Source organism: Mobula hypostoma, chromosome 12 (genome assembly GCF_963921235.1).
Source record: "Mobula hypostoma chromosome 12, sMobHyp1.1, whole genome shotgun sequence".
Taxonomy (NCBI): Eukaryota; Metazoa; Chordata; class Chondrichthyes; order Myliobatiformes; family Myliobatidae; genus Mobula; species Mobula hypostoma.
This window is the reverse complement of record NC_086108.1, coordinates 81,651,027-81,663,865: the sequence shown is the minus strand read 5'-3', so window position 1 is coordinate 81,663,865 and position 12,839 is coordinate 81,651,027. Positions and strand designations below refer to the sequence as shown.

Genomic DNA, 12,839 nt, shown 5'->3' with positions numbered 1-12,839 from the left:
TGCTTGTTAATATAAGCTGTAAGGAGAATCCCTTAATATTTTATAACAATGATTTGTACTTTGCGACAGCAGAAAATAATATATTGTTTTCTTTTCAAAGTATGCGTGTCTATTACTATTGTACACTTACTGGTTGGTAGTATCATCTGAATTGGGTAACTAATTTCGGAGCCCACTGCAATGATTTCCCAAGACTCAATTCTGCCCAAAGCCTTTCTGCGTCTAGAACTCGTTTGTCAATGACTCAATGACTCCGTCCTTGTGTGACGTGATCGCACAGCAATGCTTGGTCTTCGCAACAATCTTCCAGCTCAGATTCCGGTGTCTGCAGTGTCTGCGCCCTCTCTGGATTCACGACCATGATATTCCAGTCCAGACAATATTCTAAAATCGTATTCTAATGCAGACCTCATGTTAATCCTGCTTAACAGTTCAGACAGAAAGGATAGCATCTTTCGAACAAGATTTAAAACCGAGTAGGAGGGGAAAATACACTTGAAGTCAAAACTGCAATCAACGCTCATCCGCTCATCAATTTGGCGCTTCTAGTGTTTCGTTCCCTTTGAGCCGCCGTCGCTGAAAAGTTAAATTGTAATTGGTTCGCCTTCCAGCTGAGCTGTGATAGGCGATTGCTGTCCATTCCTGAGGTCGCAAGTGCGATGCCCGAATTTGATTGGTTTTCTTTCCGTGTAGCAAATACAGATTGGTGGAGATTTTCGTGAGGCGGATGGCATCGTGGAGAGGGGTAAGTGAGGTGGTGGAGGAGAAGGGGAGGGGGGTTGAGGGGTTGAGGGGCTGCCTTTTGTGGAGCGAAGTGGTGCTGGAGCTGCTCAGCGTGGAGTCTGTTCTAAGATCATCAACTCGGCGAACGATGGTCCTTGGTCTGTTGGAAATGTTTTGCTCTTCCAGCACAGTGAGATAGGGGTCCCCCAGGAGGCACTTGAGGAAGATCCACAGTCCAGGCTCCCTCTGCACGCTTGGGGGAGGGAAGAAGTTGCCTTTGAAACATTGAAATGGCGTATAACCCCGAGGTGGGGGAACACATGAAATAAAATTTGAGATAGTGTGGAAAGTGCTCGGTTTAGAATGAATATCTGTGGGATATGGTCTCAATTATGAATAGTTGGTGGAGTGGTCCCCAAAAAGCTTGTAGCTCACCCTGTGAATGACACTCTCTGACGTCTTGCAGGCTCAGATGGCGGAGCTTGGGGTTGGGTAGTTGTTGGTTATCTTGGCGCAGCAATTCTAAGATTGTATAGAAAATGCTGGATTAGATAATGATGTGTTTGGTGAAGAGGCAGAATCAGTTTACATTTCAGGTCAGAGACCAACCCTTGAGGTGCTGACAAGCTCTGACAAAAGACCATAGACACGAAGTGAAGTCTTCACATGCTAGGATCCGGAGCACAGACAATCTGCTGTAGGAACTCGGTGGGTTGAGCTGCCTCTATGGGAGTGGGGGGTGTTGATTTCCCCTACCTCACCCCACACACATCCCCCATGAGTGCTCGACTGGTGGAGCTTCTCCAGCAAATTATTGCATTGATATGAAGTGTTAGCCGTACTCCTTGACAGTTGTTGTCAGACCTACTGAGTGCTTCTAACTTCTACATTTTAATTGCTATTAATGATGTTGTGGCACACATCTCGTATACATTTGGACTATATGCCACGGTGCCTTAACAACTGGGTATGAATTTGGCTTCAGTTTTTAAGGGGCAGTCTGTGATGAATAAAAATGAAATTTTATTAATGATGACCCACCTTTTAGTTTATGGCTCCATTTATATACCTGCCATGGTGCTTGCAGAGTAATTTGGTTAAGCAATCAGCCTGGGAAAATTAAATCTGTTCTTTAGTGTTTTGGAGAATATAGATTAGATTAGATTCAACGTTATTGTCATTGTGCCGAGTACAGATACAAAGCTAGTGAAATGCATTTAGCATCTGACCAGAAATGCAAAGAATAGTGTAATTTACAAGATAACTGCGAATAAAAAAAGTGCTACAGTACACAAATATAAAAGTACTGAGACAGAACAATACGGATGCAATACTGCTTAGCGCTGTGATGAGAGGTTCAGCAGTGTCACAGCCTCAGGGAAGAAGCTCTTCCTGTGCCTGCTGGTGCGGGAGCAGAGGCTCCCGTAGTGCCTACCGGATGGGAGGAGAATAAAAAGTCCATGGTTAGGGTTGAGATGTATCCCTGGTAATGCTTTAATATAGGGTGGGGTTTCGACTAGTGGGCCATAAATACATGTTTTGAAAAGTAATTAGAAGTGAAAACTTTGAATACTGTTGTCGTATTTTTGTGTTTCTAGTTGGATCAACATGACGACAACATTCAGTGATGATGGTTCGAAGGCAATTGAGCGGATCACAGATGTTCTCGAAACAGGCAGCAGAACGGACGCCAGTAAGATCGATCACGTGTATGAGATTGAGAGAACCTGTGACTTCATCACAAATCATGCCTTTAAAAGGGTTTGTAGCTCACGAATAATTTATTAGATTCTCCAAAAATTGTTCAAATAATCTTTAACTCTGTCACATTTGTTGCGGCAGAAAATTTAATTAGGTCTCTTGTCCAGTGTAAAGGAAGGAAGAATAATTGAAATGTAGCCAGCCCACTTCAGAGGCCTTATAGCCACATTATATTTGTTATAAGTATGCATTTATGTCTGGGAGTATCATCTGAAATATTTAATCATTCACACTAGGTGGCTCTTCAATTTCCCGATGAACTTCTCATTGATGCTTCTGCGGTTGTATCAAAATTGGAGAAAAAGACCAGTGCCAAGATCTTCATATTGGGCGACACATCATATGGCAGGTTTGAATTAATTTGATATTTGATACAACTTTCATCAATTCTTTGAATGAGGGGAATGCTGATAAGGGCAGTATTTATTGTCTTTTCCTCATTATTCCAATTGTTCTGCAAGTATAGTTTTCTTTGTATTGACAGAATTATTTGAAATTTGCATATTTATGTAGCTGCTGTGTGGATGAAGTTGCCGCTGAGCATGTTCAGGCTGACAGTATAATACATTATGGAAGAGCATGCCTCAGCCCGACCAGAAGGCTCCCAGTAATGTACGTGTTTGGACAAAAATCTATCGATTTATATCAATGTGCTGCTGCTTTTCGTGCACTCTACCCAGACAAGTTTACATATGTTATAATTCTGTGTGATGTCATCTACTCATATGTACTTGGTAAGAGTTTGTTTATATTTACCCTTCTCCTCTTGAATTCTTTCTCCTAAACTAGATACTATAAGTAGATACTTTCTTTTGTCAAGGAGTTTACTGACTCTTTAAAGATTTTAAAGTAAGATCCAAAGCTTCATTTTATTATGAAAGAATGTATGCAGAATACATCTCTGAGATTCGTCTTATCCAAATAGCCGTGAAATACAGAAAAACCATGGAAGCCTTCGGAATTTGGTTAATTCCTCTTAAGTTTTTCTTACTATTCTAAATGAATATATTCCCTTATCCTAAGCTGACTTGAAGGGAATTAATAAATGAGAATACACCTGTGTGATTTTTAAACACATTTTTTACAAATAAACGATGTAGAAACTGAAGTTAAGTTAGCCGTTGTTTTAAAAGAATGATTTTTTCATTCTTTTACCCTTATTTCTCAGATATTATGAGATCTAAAGTATTTGACACTTAATTTCAACCAACTCATAATCAACACAGTGAATTCTGGATAATTTAATTATGACAGCCACTTATTTGGAACAACTCTTTTTATAAAAAACAAAAACTAATCATGAAAATTGCCAATACTCCATTGGTTTATTTGGGACACTATGCTACTTAATTGGGATAGAAAACTGTTGCCATACAGATTCTAACTAGTGTCAGAAGTGTGCACTTGTGTGATTGTTAGATGCTACACTGTGCATAGAGTGAATAGTTTATAAACAGTGATTTTTGTCACTGTTGGTGAGAAATAAACAGTAAGACAATTCTGAACTGTTTTGCTCTCTGCAGTTTCAAGGATTCAGGCTTGGAGAAGCCAGAATTGGCTGAGACTGAAAATTAAATGATTTCACTACAGCAACAAGTTAGGAGCTATGAAGAATTTGAAGGTATCGACAATCATCTTGAGTGTTTCAATGAAAACAAAGATTTGGAGGATGCATTCATCAGTAGCACTGTATGAAGGCAGTCCATCATCTGCACCTAGGTGTCTGCATTGACTTTGTTCATGGTGTATACTGAATGAAATCCTCAGTTGACAACTATTAGGAACTAACGCACCGTTTTATAGTACTGTAGTAGTAGTGGTAGTGTTCTAATTTGTTCTGTACTTCACTTTAATATATGGTTTTTACTTAGTTTGTCTGTTTTTTAATACTTTTTTAACCACTTTCATGAAACTTCTGCTTAATTGGGTCTAAATGTACTGATCCCGATGTATCCCAATAATTGGAATCCACTATATATCTTTCATTTTTTTTATATACTGTTCACTTCAAAGATTGTTTGGTACAGTCTGGTAGGGTAATTTTTACCTAAATATAAATGCAAGAAAAACTGGCTTTGATGTAGTTGAATGAGGGTGTGATTCAAAGCAACATTCTCTTCAGGTCATACATTCAATAACCGTCGATGTATAACAACTTCTGCTTTTTCTGTAACTATTCATTATGCAGTCTTGACTAAGGCATTTGTTTGATCTTTTATTAGAAGAACTACAACAGCTGCTCCAACCAGAATATGAAAACCTTGTTGTTTCAGCAGTTTGTGCTTACAGAAATGGAACAACCGATCCCTGTAAGACCGATGGCCTTCACAATGAAAGTGTTGTTGATGTCCAGGGATCTAGCAGCCAGTCACGCCTTCAAGTTATTAATAAGTTTGGCCGCCAGTTCACAATTCACGATGGCGGGAGTGTGAATGACTACAATATGTTCTACGTTGGACAGGAGAACCCAACATTGACAAATTTTATGATGACGTGGAATCAGTGTTCGTTTTGCTCGTTTGATCCTGTGAAAGGAGTTGGGAGACAGGAAAGTGTGAATATTAACAAGGCTTTAATGAAGCGATACTACATGATCGAAAGAGCCAAGGATGCTCAAGTTGTGGGAATTTTAGTTGGGACTCTTGGTGTTGCTGACTATCTTTCCACTATTGATCATCTTAAAAAGATTGTCAAACAATCGGGCAAAAAAAGTTACACCTTTGTAATGGGTAAATTGAATGTTGCAAAGTTGGCTAATTTCTTGGAGGTGGACGTATATGTGTTGGTGGCTTGTCCAGAAAACTCTCTGTTGGATTCCAGTGAGTTTTATAGACCAGTCATAACCCCATATGAGATGGAGGTTGCTTGCAATCAAGCAAGACAATGGACTGGAGAATACATTACTGACTTCAGGGACCTGCTTCCAGGTTTGTCTACTGTCACATTCTCATGCTTGTATCTGTGATTGTAGAAAAGTGTGTGTATTTTCTCATAACGTTATAAAATTGGGATGTTGGTATCACTGGTTAGCCAATATTTATTGCTCAAGACTTAATCCCATTTTGGAAGATGATGGTATACGCCACGTTCATGAACCATTGCAGTTCTGCTGGTGAAGGTACTCCATTGTGGGGTTGAGTAGGGATTTCCAGGAGACAGAACTAGTGACAGTGAAGAAATAGATTTCCAAGTCAGACTAGTGTGCTTCTAAACAGGGGACCTGACAACTGTGTCCTTATGTGTCTGCTGCCCCTGCCAGTTTTGTAGCAGGTGTTGCGGGTTTGAGAGGTGCACGTGAGTGAATGGATTCACAACATTCAGCCGTTTATGTTAAAATAAAAGTGTACCTTTTCCACAGTAGCACCCTTGCATGGCCCTGCAGTAAGTTTAGATTATTGGTTTTGGTTTTCACTTTTCATATGGTATAGGCGAGAAAATTACTGATGTGTGCATTTCTGATGACCTGAAAACTAGTCAGTTAACAGGGCGGCACAGTGCCAGCGAAGCACATACTGTAACTTACAGTGCCAGCGATAGCCGATTGGTTTCAATTTCCACCACTGCCAGTAAGGGGTTTGTATGTTCTCCCCATGACCCTGTGGGTTTCCTCCAGGTGCTCTGATTCCCTCCCACATTCCAAAGATGTACTGTTAGGGTTAGTGAATTGTGGACATGTTATGGTGACGCCTGCGGGCTCCCCAGCACAATCCTTGATTTGATGCAAATGACACACGTCATTCTATGTTTTGATGTTTCCATATACAAGTGACAAATAAAGCTAATCAATGATACAGTAGTAGACTCATGAAATTTGCCGGATTTCCGTCAAATAGATTTCTGTAGACTGAGGAGGGAGTAGACACTATTTTACATTCTGACTGGAAATATATTGCACATTCCTTCACTATCACTAGGTCTGAATCCTAGAACTCCCCACCCAGTACCACAGCGAAGTTCTTCACCAGAAGATTTGCAGTGGTTCAAGAAGGTCTCACGTCACCAACCACCAGCTTCTCAAGGGTATTTAGCCTTTGGCAATAAATATTGGTCTCACCAATGATATATATTCTAGTTGCTTATAATTTGAGTCATTTGCGGAATAAACTATAGTCTATTTTGTAACATATCTTAAGCATGTAACATTATCAGTGAATTGTGTACAATAAGTTATCCCTCATGATTTGCCTAATTGTAAATAACTACAAAATGGAACCAGGACTTTTGGCTCACTGGTTCCATACCCATCAATACCCATTTTACACAGATCCCAGTTCATTCCCTCTAAATTTCAAAACAATTCTTCCATTCGCCTATGCAGCAGGGGCAACGTAGAGTAGTTAATTAGCCTACCAACTTGTATGCCTCTGAGATGTGGGTGGAAACCAGAGTATCTGGGGGATGCAGTCTCAGAGAACATACAAATCCTGTACAGACAGCAAGACAAAATAAACCACTGGAGGACCTCAGCGAGTGTCACATTTGAATGTGGGTTGCTGCAGCTGAGAGGCAGCCGCTCTGCCAGCTGCACGACTGGGTGTCTGTTTTTGATTATCAATTTCATGATCACAGCTAGTCACAGTTAAATTGAGTTGTCTCAAACTAGTAGACACTGGGGATGTAAAAGCAGTTTCCTGCACCGCTCAGCTCCTTGGCTATATTACTAACTCTCCTTGCTTTTTCTTTATTCCTCCTCAATATTCCAAACTGAAGCAACATTACAAACAATACTTTATGTATTTGCTGGGTTTTTAATGGACTGACGACTGTTTTCATTAAGTGTCACTGACTTCCTGCTTCATAGGTGGCTGCTGTCATGTTCAATTTCCAGACGAGAACTTCAAAGGTCAGGAGACCAATGTCTCACTAATAACTGGAAACCTTCAAGCAATTCATCTGCTAAAGTCAGAGGGGCAAATCAACACATCCAGCACATCTCTGATCCCCAGGAATGAGGCTCTTGCAGTTACTCAGTCACACTCAGCAGGTAATAAAATTTAATACCAATCAGGAAGGGTGATGCTTTTGTTATTTTTCTCATTTCTTCCCGCAAGGATTTATCCATATTTCACATGGTAAAGACGCAGGCAAGCCACTTGTTCTCAGTGCTCTAAGGGAAGATTGGGTGTGATGGGGCTTGTGGATTTTCTTTTAATTGAAGTATTTAACATATATGCAACACATGAAAATGAGTATGAATTATTTATGAAGAATTCGTGAAGACAGGCCACTTGGGTGAATTAGAGGAAACTACTACTTTTTTTAAGGTCACATACAGCACTTGGTGAGTGAATGGGAGGATAGGTTAGAATAGTTAGGCAGACAACCAAAATGCAGTTATAATAAATGACTTTTAGTGATGCCACTGATGAGAAAGAAAAGATAAAGATTGTATTTAATTTCATTTTGTGCAATCTTGTAAAGATCTTCTCGCTTGTTAAATTTAACAGAGAAATTTGCATAACCAGAATTTCAGAGAGTGGTATTTGCCAGGAATGGTTAAGTCTAGGGGTAATAAGCATAGAGGATAGTTTCAACAACACATGAATGGGTCTGTCAGTGATACTGACATGACAGGAGTCAGTATTACTGAGGGCATGTTAAGGTGGTATCAATGTGGTGAAAATTGAATTAAGTTCAATATTTGTTAGGAAGAGAAAAGGATTTGGTAGCTAGGGATCAAAGTTTGCGACGAGCACTGAACACTATAATTTCTAAAGTTTTCCTAAAGTTTAATTGGAAGAAATTTCTGCTCATCCAGTCCAGGATATGGACAAGTCCTGTGACTTGGAGAGAGTGAAGAGATTGAGAGAAGTGTTGAAGAGGTGGAAAATGTTTTTTCATTACCAATGGACTTTCTGAAGAAACAATTTGAGTTCTTTCATTAGCCTACTACTTAAGACTAGATTTGTTTTTCTTTCCTTTTCCTGTATTCCTGCTTTTTGCAAGACTAATATAAAAATTATTTTACAGCCTCATTCTTAGCAATTCGGAGTTGGAAGGGATTGGAGCAAAACCTTGGAGAGACACCTGTGTCCAAAGCAGTAGAAGGACGGAAGGGGATTGCGATCGCCTATGAGGAAGAGGGCACTAGATGAAGTAACTGCAGCCCTGGATGTTGACACGTATGAAAATGACCTGAAATCTAATTCAAGGAATAGAGAGACTAACAAGGATGGCCCCATTTGAAAGCAAATTGGTCTGTACAACATCTCTTTGAAAGTCTTTAACTTTCGAGATAATGGTGTCTCCCCATACAAAATGATGGGTGATAATTCTTGAACGTTGGTGAGCAATAACATTTTGAGCCAAATTGTGAGCTCGAGAAGTTATTTTATGAGTTGTATAGTTATCTTGTCGGATATATTATGAATCACCTAATCCAAAGAATCAGTGATGATGAAGCCAAATTGAGAATTCACTGAATGTGGTGAATTGGTTGGGCTTGACTAGATTGTTTTATTTTATATATTATAGATAACATGGAAAAATATTTGCTATTCAATGATTCAAGATTATGATGAAGGATCTTGGCCTGAAACGTTGACTCTTTGTTCCTCTCCATAAATACTGCCTGACTTGCTGAGTTCCTCCAGCATTACTCCGGATTTCCAGTATCTGCAAAATCTCTTGTGCTTGTAATATGATATGTTTATCAAATGACAACAAAGAAAAATTAAATGGGTGGAAGCAAAGGTACTACTGTGGAGGCTGACGATGTTAGGTCTCATGATTTGATATCGATTAGGTACTTTCCCATCAATGTCTAGAATTTAGCAATAATGACAGCTTGGACTTGTTTGGTGCACTCACTACATAAGTTTTAAATTGAGTGCCGAAATTGAACTCTTTGCAAGGATTCAAAGTTTGAAAACTAAGGATGGAGAGGGAATTGGAAGCTGTTCTGTTGGCCTGGAGAAACTAAAAATCTATGGAACAGCTAGATGGAACAAGTCAAGGGCAGTGGATTTGTGTGGTCACTCACTTCACCTAAGTTTGCTGACCAAGATTAAAGTTAACACTTTAAAGGGAGTGCAACAATATGGGGAGGGAGTTGTGAACTGGTGGTCTAAGATCATGTGACATCACCTGTTGAAGGGAAAATGGATAAGGTGGAAATCTGGAAGAAAAATGTAAGGCAATGGGGTGATGTAGAGATGTGAAGTTAATTATGAGGAATTTTAAAATCAATCAGTTAAAACGAATAAAGACAGTGAAGGGAAAGAAGGAATGATAGGCGGTAGTCTCTTGGCATGAGATTGAAACTTCCACATTCTATATTCTAAGTTTACAGCAAGAATACTGGAGAGAGTGAAGAACCAATGGTCCCTTATTTCAATGACAGAGATGAAAATAAATTGTCACCACTTAATGGCCAGTGGATTTTAAACTGCAGTCAGTGCTCAATCTGACCATTTTGTATGATTCCTCAGCGTATGAGAAGTAACCTATGAGCTAATTTGATTGAAAAGGTGTGTACTTCTGGGAGGAGGTGAGGAGCATTTTGTCTTACCATAGCAGGATGATAGTTCTGTGACGGAGGAGGGTAGTGGAGAAGTAAATCCCATCTAGACTTTTCCCATTAATGTCAGCACTGATTTCAATGTCAATACATTATACGGATGTTCAAAAGGAAATACGGTTTTGAACTGCTGTCTTATGTTTAACTGTAATGACAAATGGTTATTTGTTTGACCAGAGACATGATATAGATGTAATTAAATGGTGATAATATTTCAATTTGAAGCACATGTAATGAAGACTGAATACCTCAGATGCCTTTCACTTTATTTTAATACAGTCTGAAATGATCAATAAAAATAATTTGATTATTTCTAGGGTTTTGGTTAGTTATGCTGCAATGTACATTTACTCCCAGCATCTGATTTCTGTCACTTTTTAAGTAGGAGGCAGCAGGAAAGTTCATCTCCCTTTATTCTACTTGTGAGTCTATCCTGTACCAATGTTAATTCTCAAGAAAATTAATTTTCAAATGTAGGGGGAGGCAAATCATAACTTGGAGCTTTTTTAAGATGTGATTCTAATTGATACTCCAATATACTTTTATTTTTTAATGTTATACTGTGGAAGAACAAATTTTCCAGTGAACCCAGTGACTTTAAAGGGAGCATAAAGAAAATAAAGATGAGTTTCAGCAGAACACAGGGTTGGAAGCTCTGATGAGGTCCATATGAACACAGGAACTAGGACCACAGTGAGTGTGGGATCCAGGCTCCCGGTTGATGGAAATGGTTTTGTAGAACACCTGTGAAACTCCAATAATTTGTTCAAACATGATTTTCCTGTCACAATACCATTATCTTGAAATGCTCTGCTATACTGTTTTTTTTAAAAAATAGTTTCTAACAATTTCTCTACAATATTTGTTAATCTAACTACCAATGTTACTTCTTTGCAACTATGTTCAACATTGTTAGAATGACAGTGGATTGCATTAGACCCAGCGACACAACTGAAAAGACCCGAAGTTGGATCTTGGGTGTACAGCTGGCTTACTTTTCCCTGTCACTCCAACTGAGAGTTGTCTGCTCCACAGTCATTGTCCCTCCAAGTTATCATCCATCCAGAAGGCTGTGGGGGTGTGGGGAGTGATGAATAAAACAACAGCAGTTTGGAGCCAAGAGGCGCTTGTAGGTGTCATGGGAAAACTGTGTAACTAGGAGAGGCACATCAGCACCTGTTGTCATGGGGACTGCACTTGTACAATTCATCAGAAGAGGCACAGCTTACACCCCTCAGCTCGAGTTATAAAATAACTAAACACACACAAGCAGCAAAACAGGCCCAAGACTTTTCTACACTTGACACAGCACAATTTGGACTGAAGTTCCATGTTTCAGAGCCAAGTGCTTGTTTTAGGCCGCTGAAATACAGCAGAAAATCTGGGAAATACTCAGCAGTTCAGGCAGCATCTTTAGGGGGAAGAAACAGCCAATGTTTTAGGTTAATAACCTTTCACTTGAAATGAAATGTGAATTCTGATTTGCTGTTTGCAGACCCTGGCTAGCCTTGCTGCATGTACTGTACCTAGCATTTTCTGTTTTATTTTAGCTTAGCTGTGCCTGAACTTGTGTTCCTGACTGTAATAGTGATACCAGTTATTTATTTATTATTATTATTTCATTGTTTTCTTTTTTTGTATTTGAACAGTTTGTTGCCTTTTGCACACATTTTGTTCAACCTGCTTGTGTGGTCTTTCTTTGATTCCATTATGGTTATTGGATTTATTGAGTGTCCACAAGAAAATGAATTCCAGGGTTGTATATGGTGACATATATGTATATATATATTTGATAATAAATATACCTTGAACTTTGTATCTGCCTCCACCACCACCCCAGGCAGTGCATGCCAGCCACTCACCACTTCCATTAAACGTATGCCTTAAATATATGTCCTGTGGTATTAGCCATTTCAACCCTGATTGTCTATTCTGTTAATATTTTTCATACCTCATAAACTTCTGTCAGATTTCCCCACAGCCCTCACTGCCCCAGAGTAACTAACCCAAGGCTGTCCAACCCCTCCTTATAGTACGTGACCTCTAATCTAGATAGCATCATGGTGAACCTCTTCTCACCTTCTCCAAAGCCTCAACATCCTTACTATAATGCGGAAGACTTTTTTACCACCCTATCAACCTACGTGGCCACTTTCAGGGAACTATGGACTTAAACTCCAAGATCTTTCCGCAAATCAACACTGTTAAGGGTCTTGCCATTAACTGTGTACTTTGTCTTTATGTTTGATTTCTCAAACTGCAAAACCTTGCAGTTTATTTTATTCAGATAGAGTGTGGAGTAGGCCCTTCCAGATCTTTGAGCCATGCCGCCCAGCAATCTCTGATTTAACCCTCACCTAATCATGGGACAATTTACAATGATCAATTAACTGTGGGAGGAGACCAGAGCATCCGGAAGAGACCTGCGCGGTCACGGGGAGAACATACAAACTTGCAGGCAGCAGCGGTTTACTCCATCTGCCATTTCTCTGTCCATATCTGCAATTGATCTACATCATATATCATGCTTTGCCAGTTTTCTGTACTATAATACCACCAATCTTTGTATTGTCTGCAAACATGCTAACCCATCCATCTGCATCATGGTCACACATGTATATCTCGCAATCAGCAGAGGTCCTAATACAAATCCCTGTGGAACATAACTGGTCACAGACCTCCAGCAAGAATTGTCCCATTGGCAACTATCTCCTGTCTTCTATGGGCAAGCCAATTCTCTATCCAAACTGCCAATTCATTATGGATCCCATTCATTTTAATCTTCTGAATGAGTCTGTCATAAGGAACCTTATCAAACATCTGACTAAAATCCATG

General features: G+C 39.5%; 1 protein-coding gene across 2 annotated transcripts; it reads left to right on the top strand.

Moving 5' to 3' along the window:
* Nucleotides 1–390: 390 nt before the first annotated feature.
* dph2 (diphthamide biosynthesis 2) lies at nucleotides 391–10,313 on the top strand. 2 transcript variants are annotated; one of them, XM_063065008.1, is made up of 7 exons: nucleotides 391–745; nucleotides 2,322–2,484; nucleotides 2,721–2,833; nucleotides 2,998–3,218; nucleotides 4,710–5,411; nucleotides 7,286–7,468; nucleotides 8,455–10,313. In XM_063065008.1, exons 2-7 carry the CDS (start codon nucleotides 2,332–2,334, stop codon nucleotides 8,577–8,579), a joined length of 1,497 nt encoding a protein of 498 aa, XP_062921078.1. In that variant the 5' UTR covers nucleotides 391–745; nucleotides 2,322–2,331; the 3' UTR covers nucleotides 8,580–10,313. The 2 variants fall into 2 exon arrangements, with proteins under 2 accessions (XP_062921078.1, XP_062921077.1); XM_063065007.1 differs by having other exon boundaries at nucleotides 553–745; nucleotides 4,707–5,411.
* The last annotated feature ends 2,526 nt before the right edge of the window (nucleotides 10,314–12,839 follow it).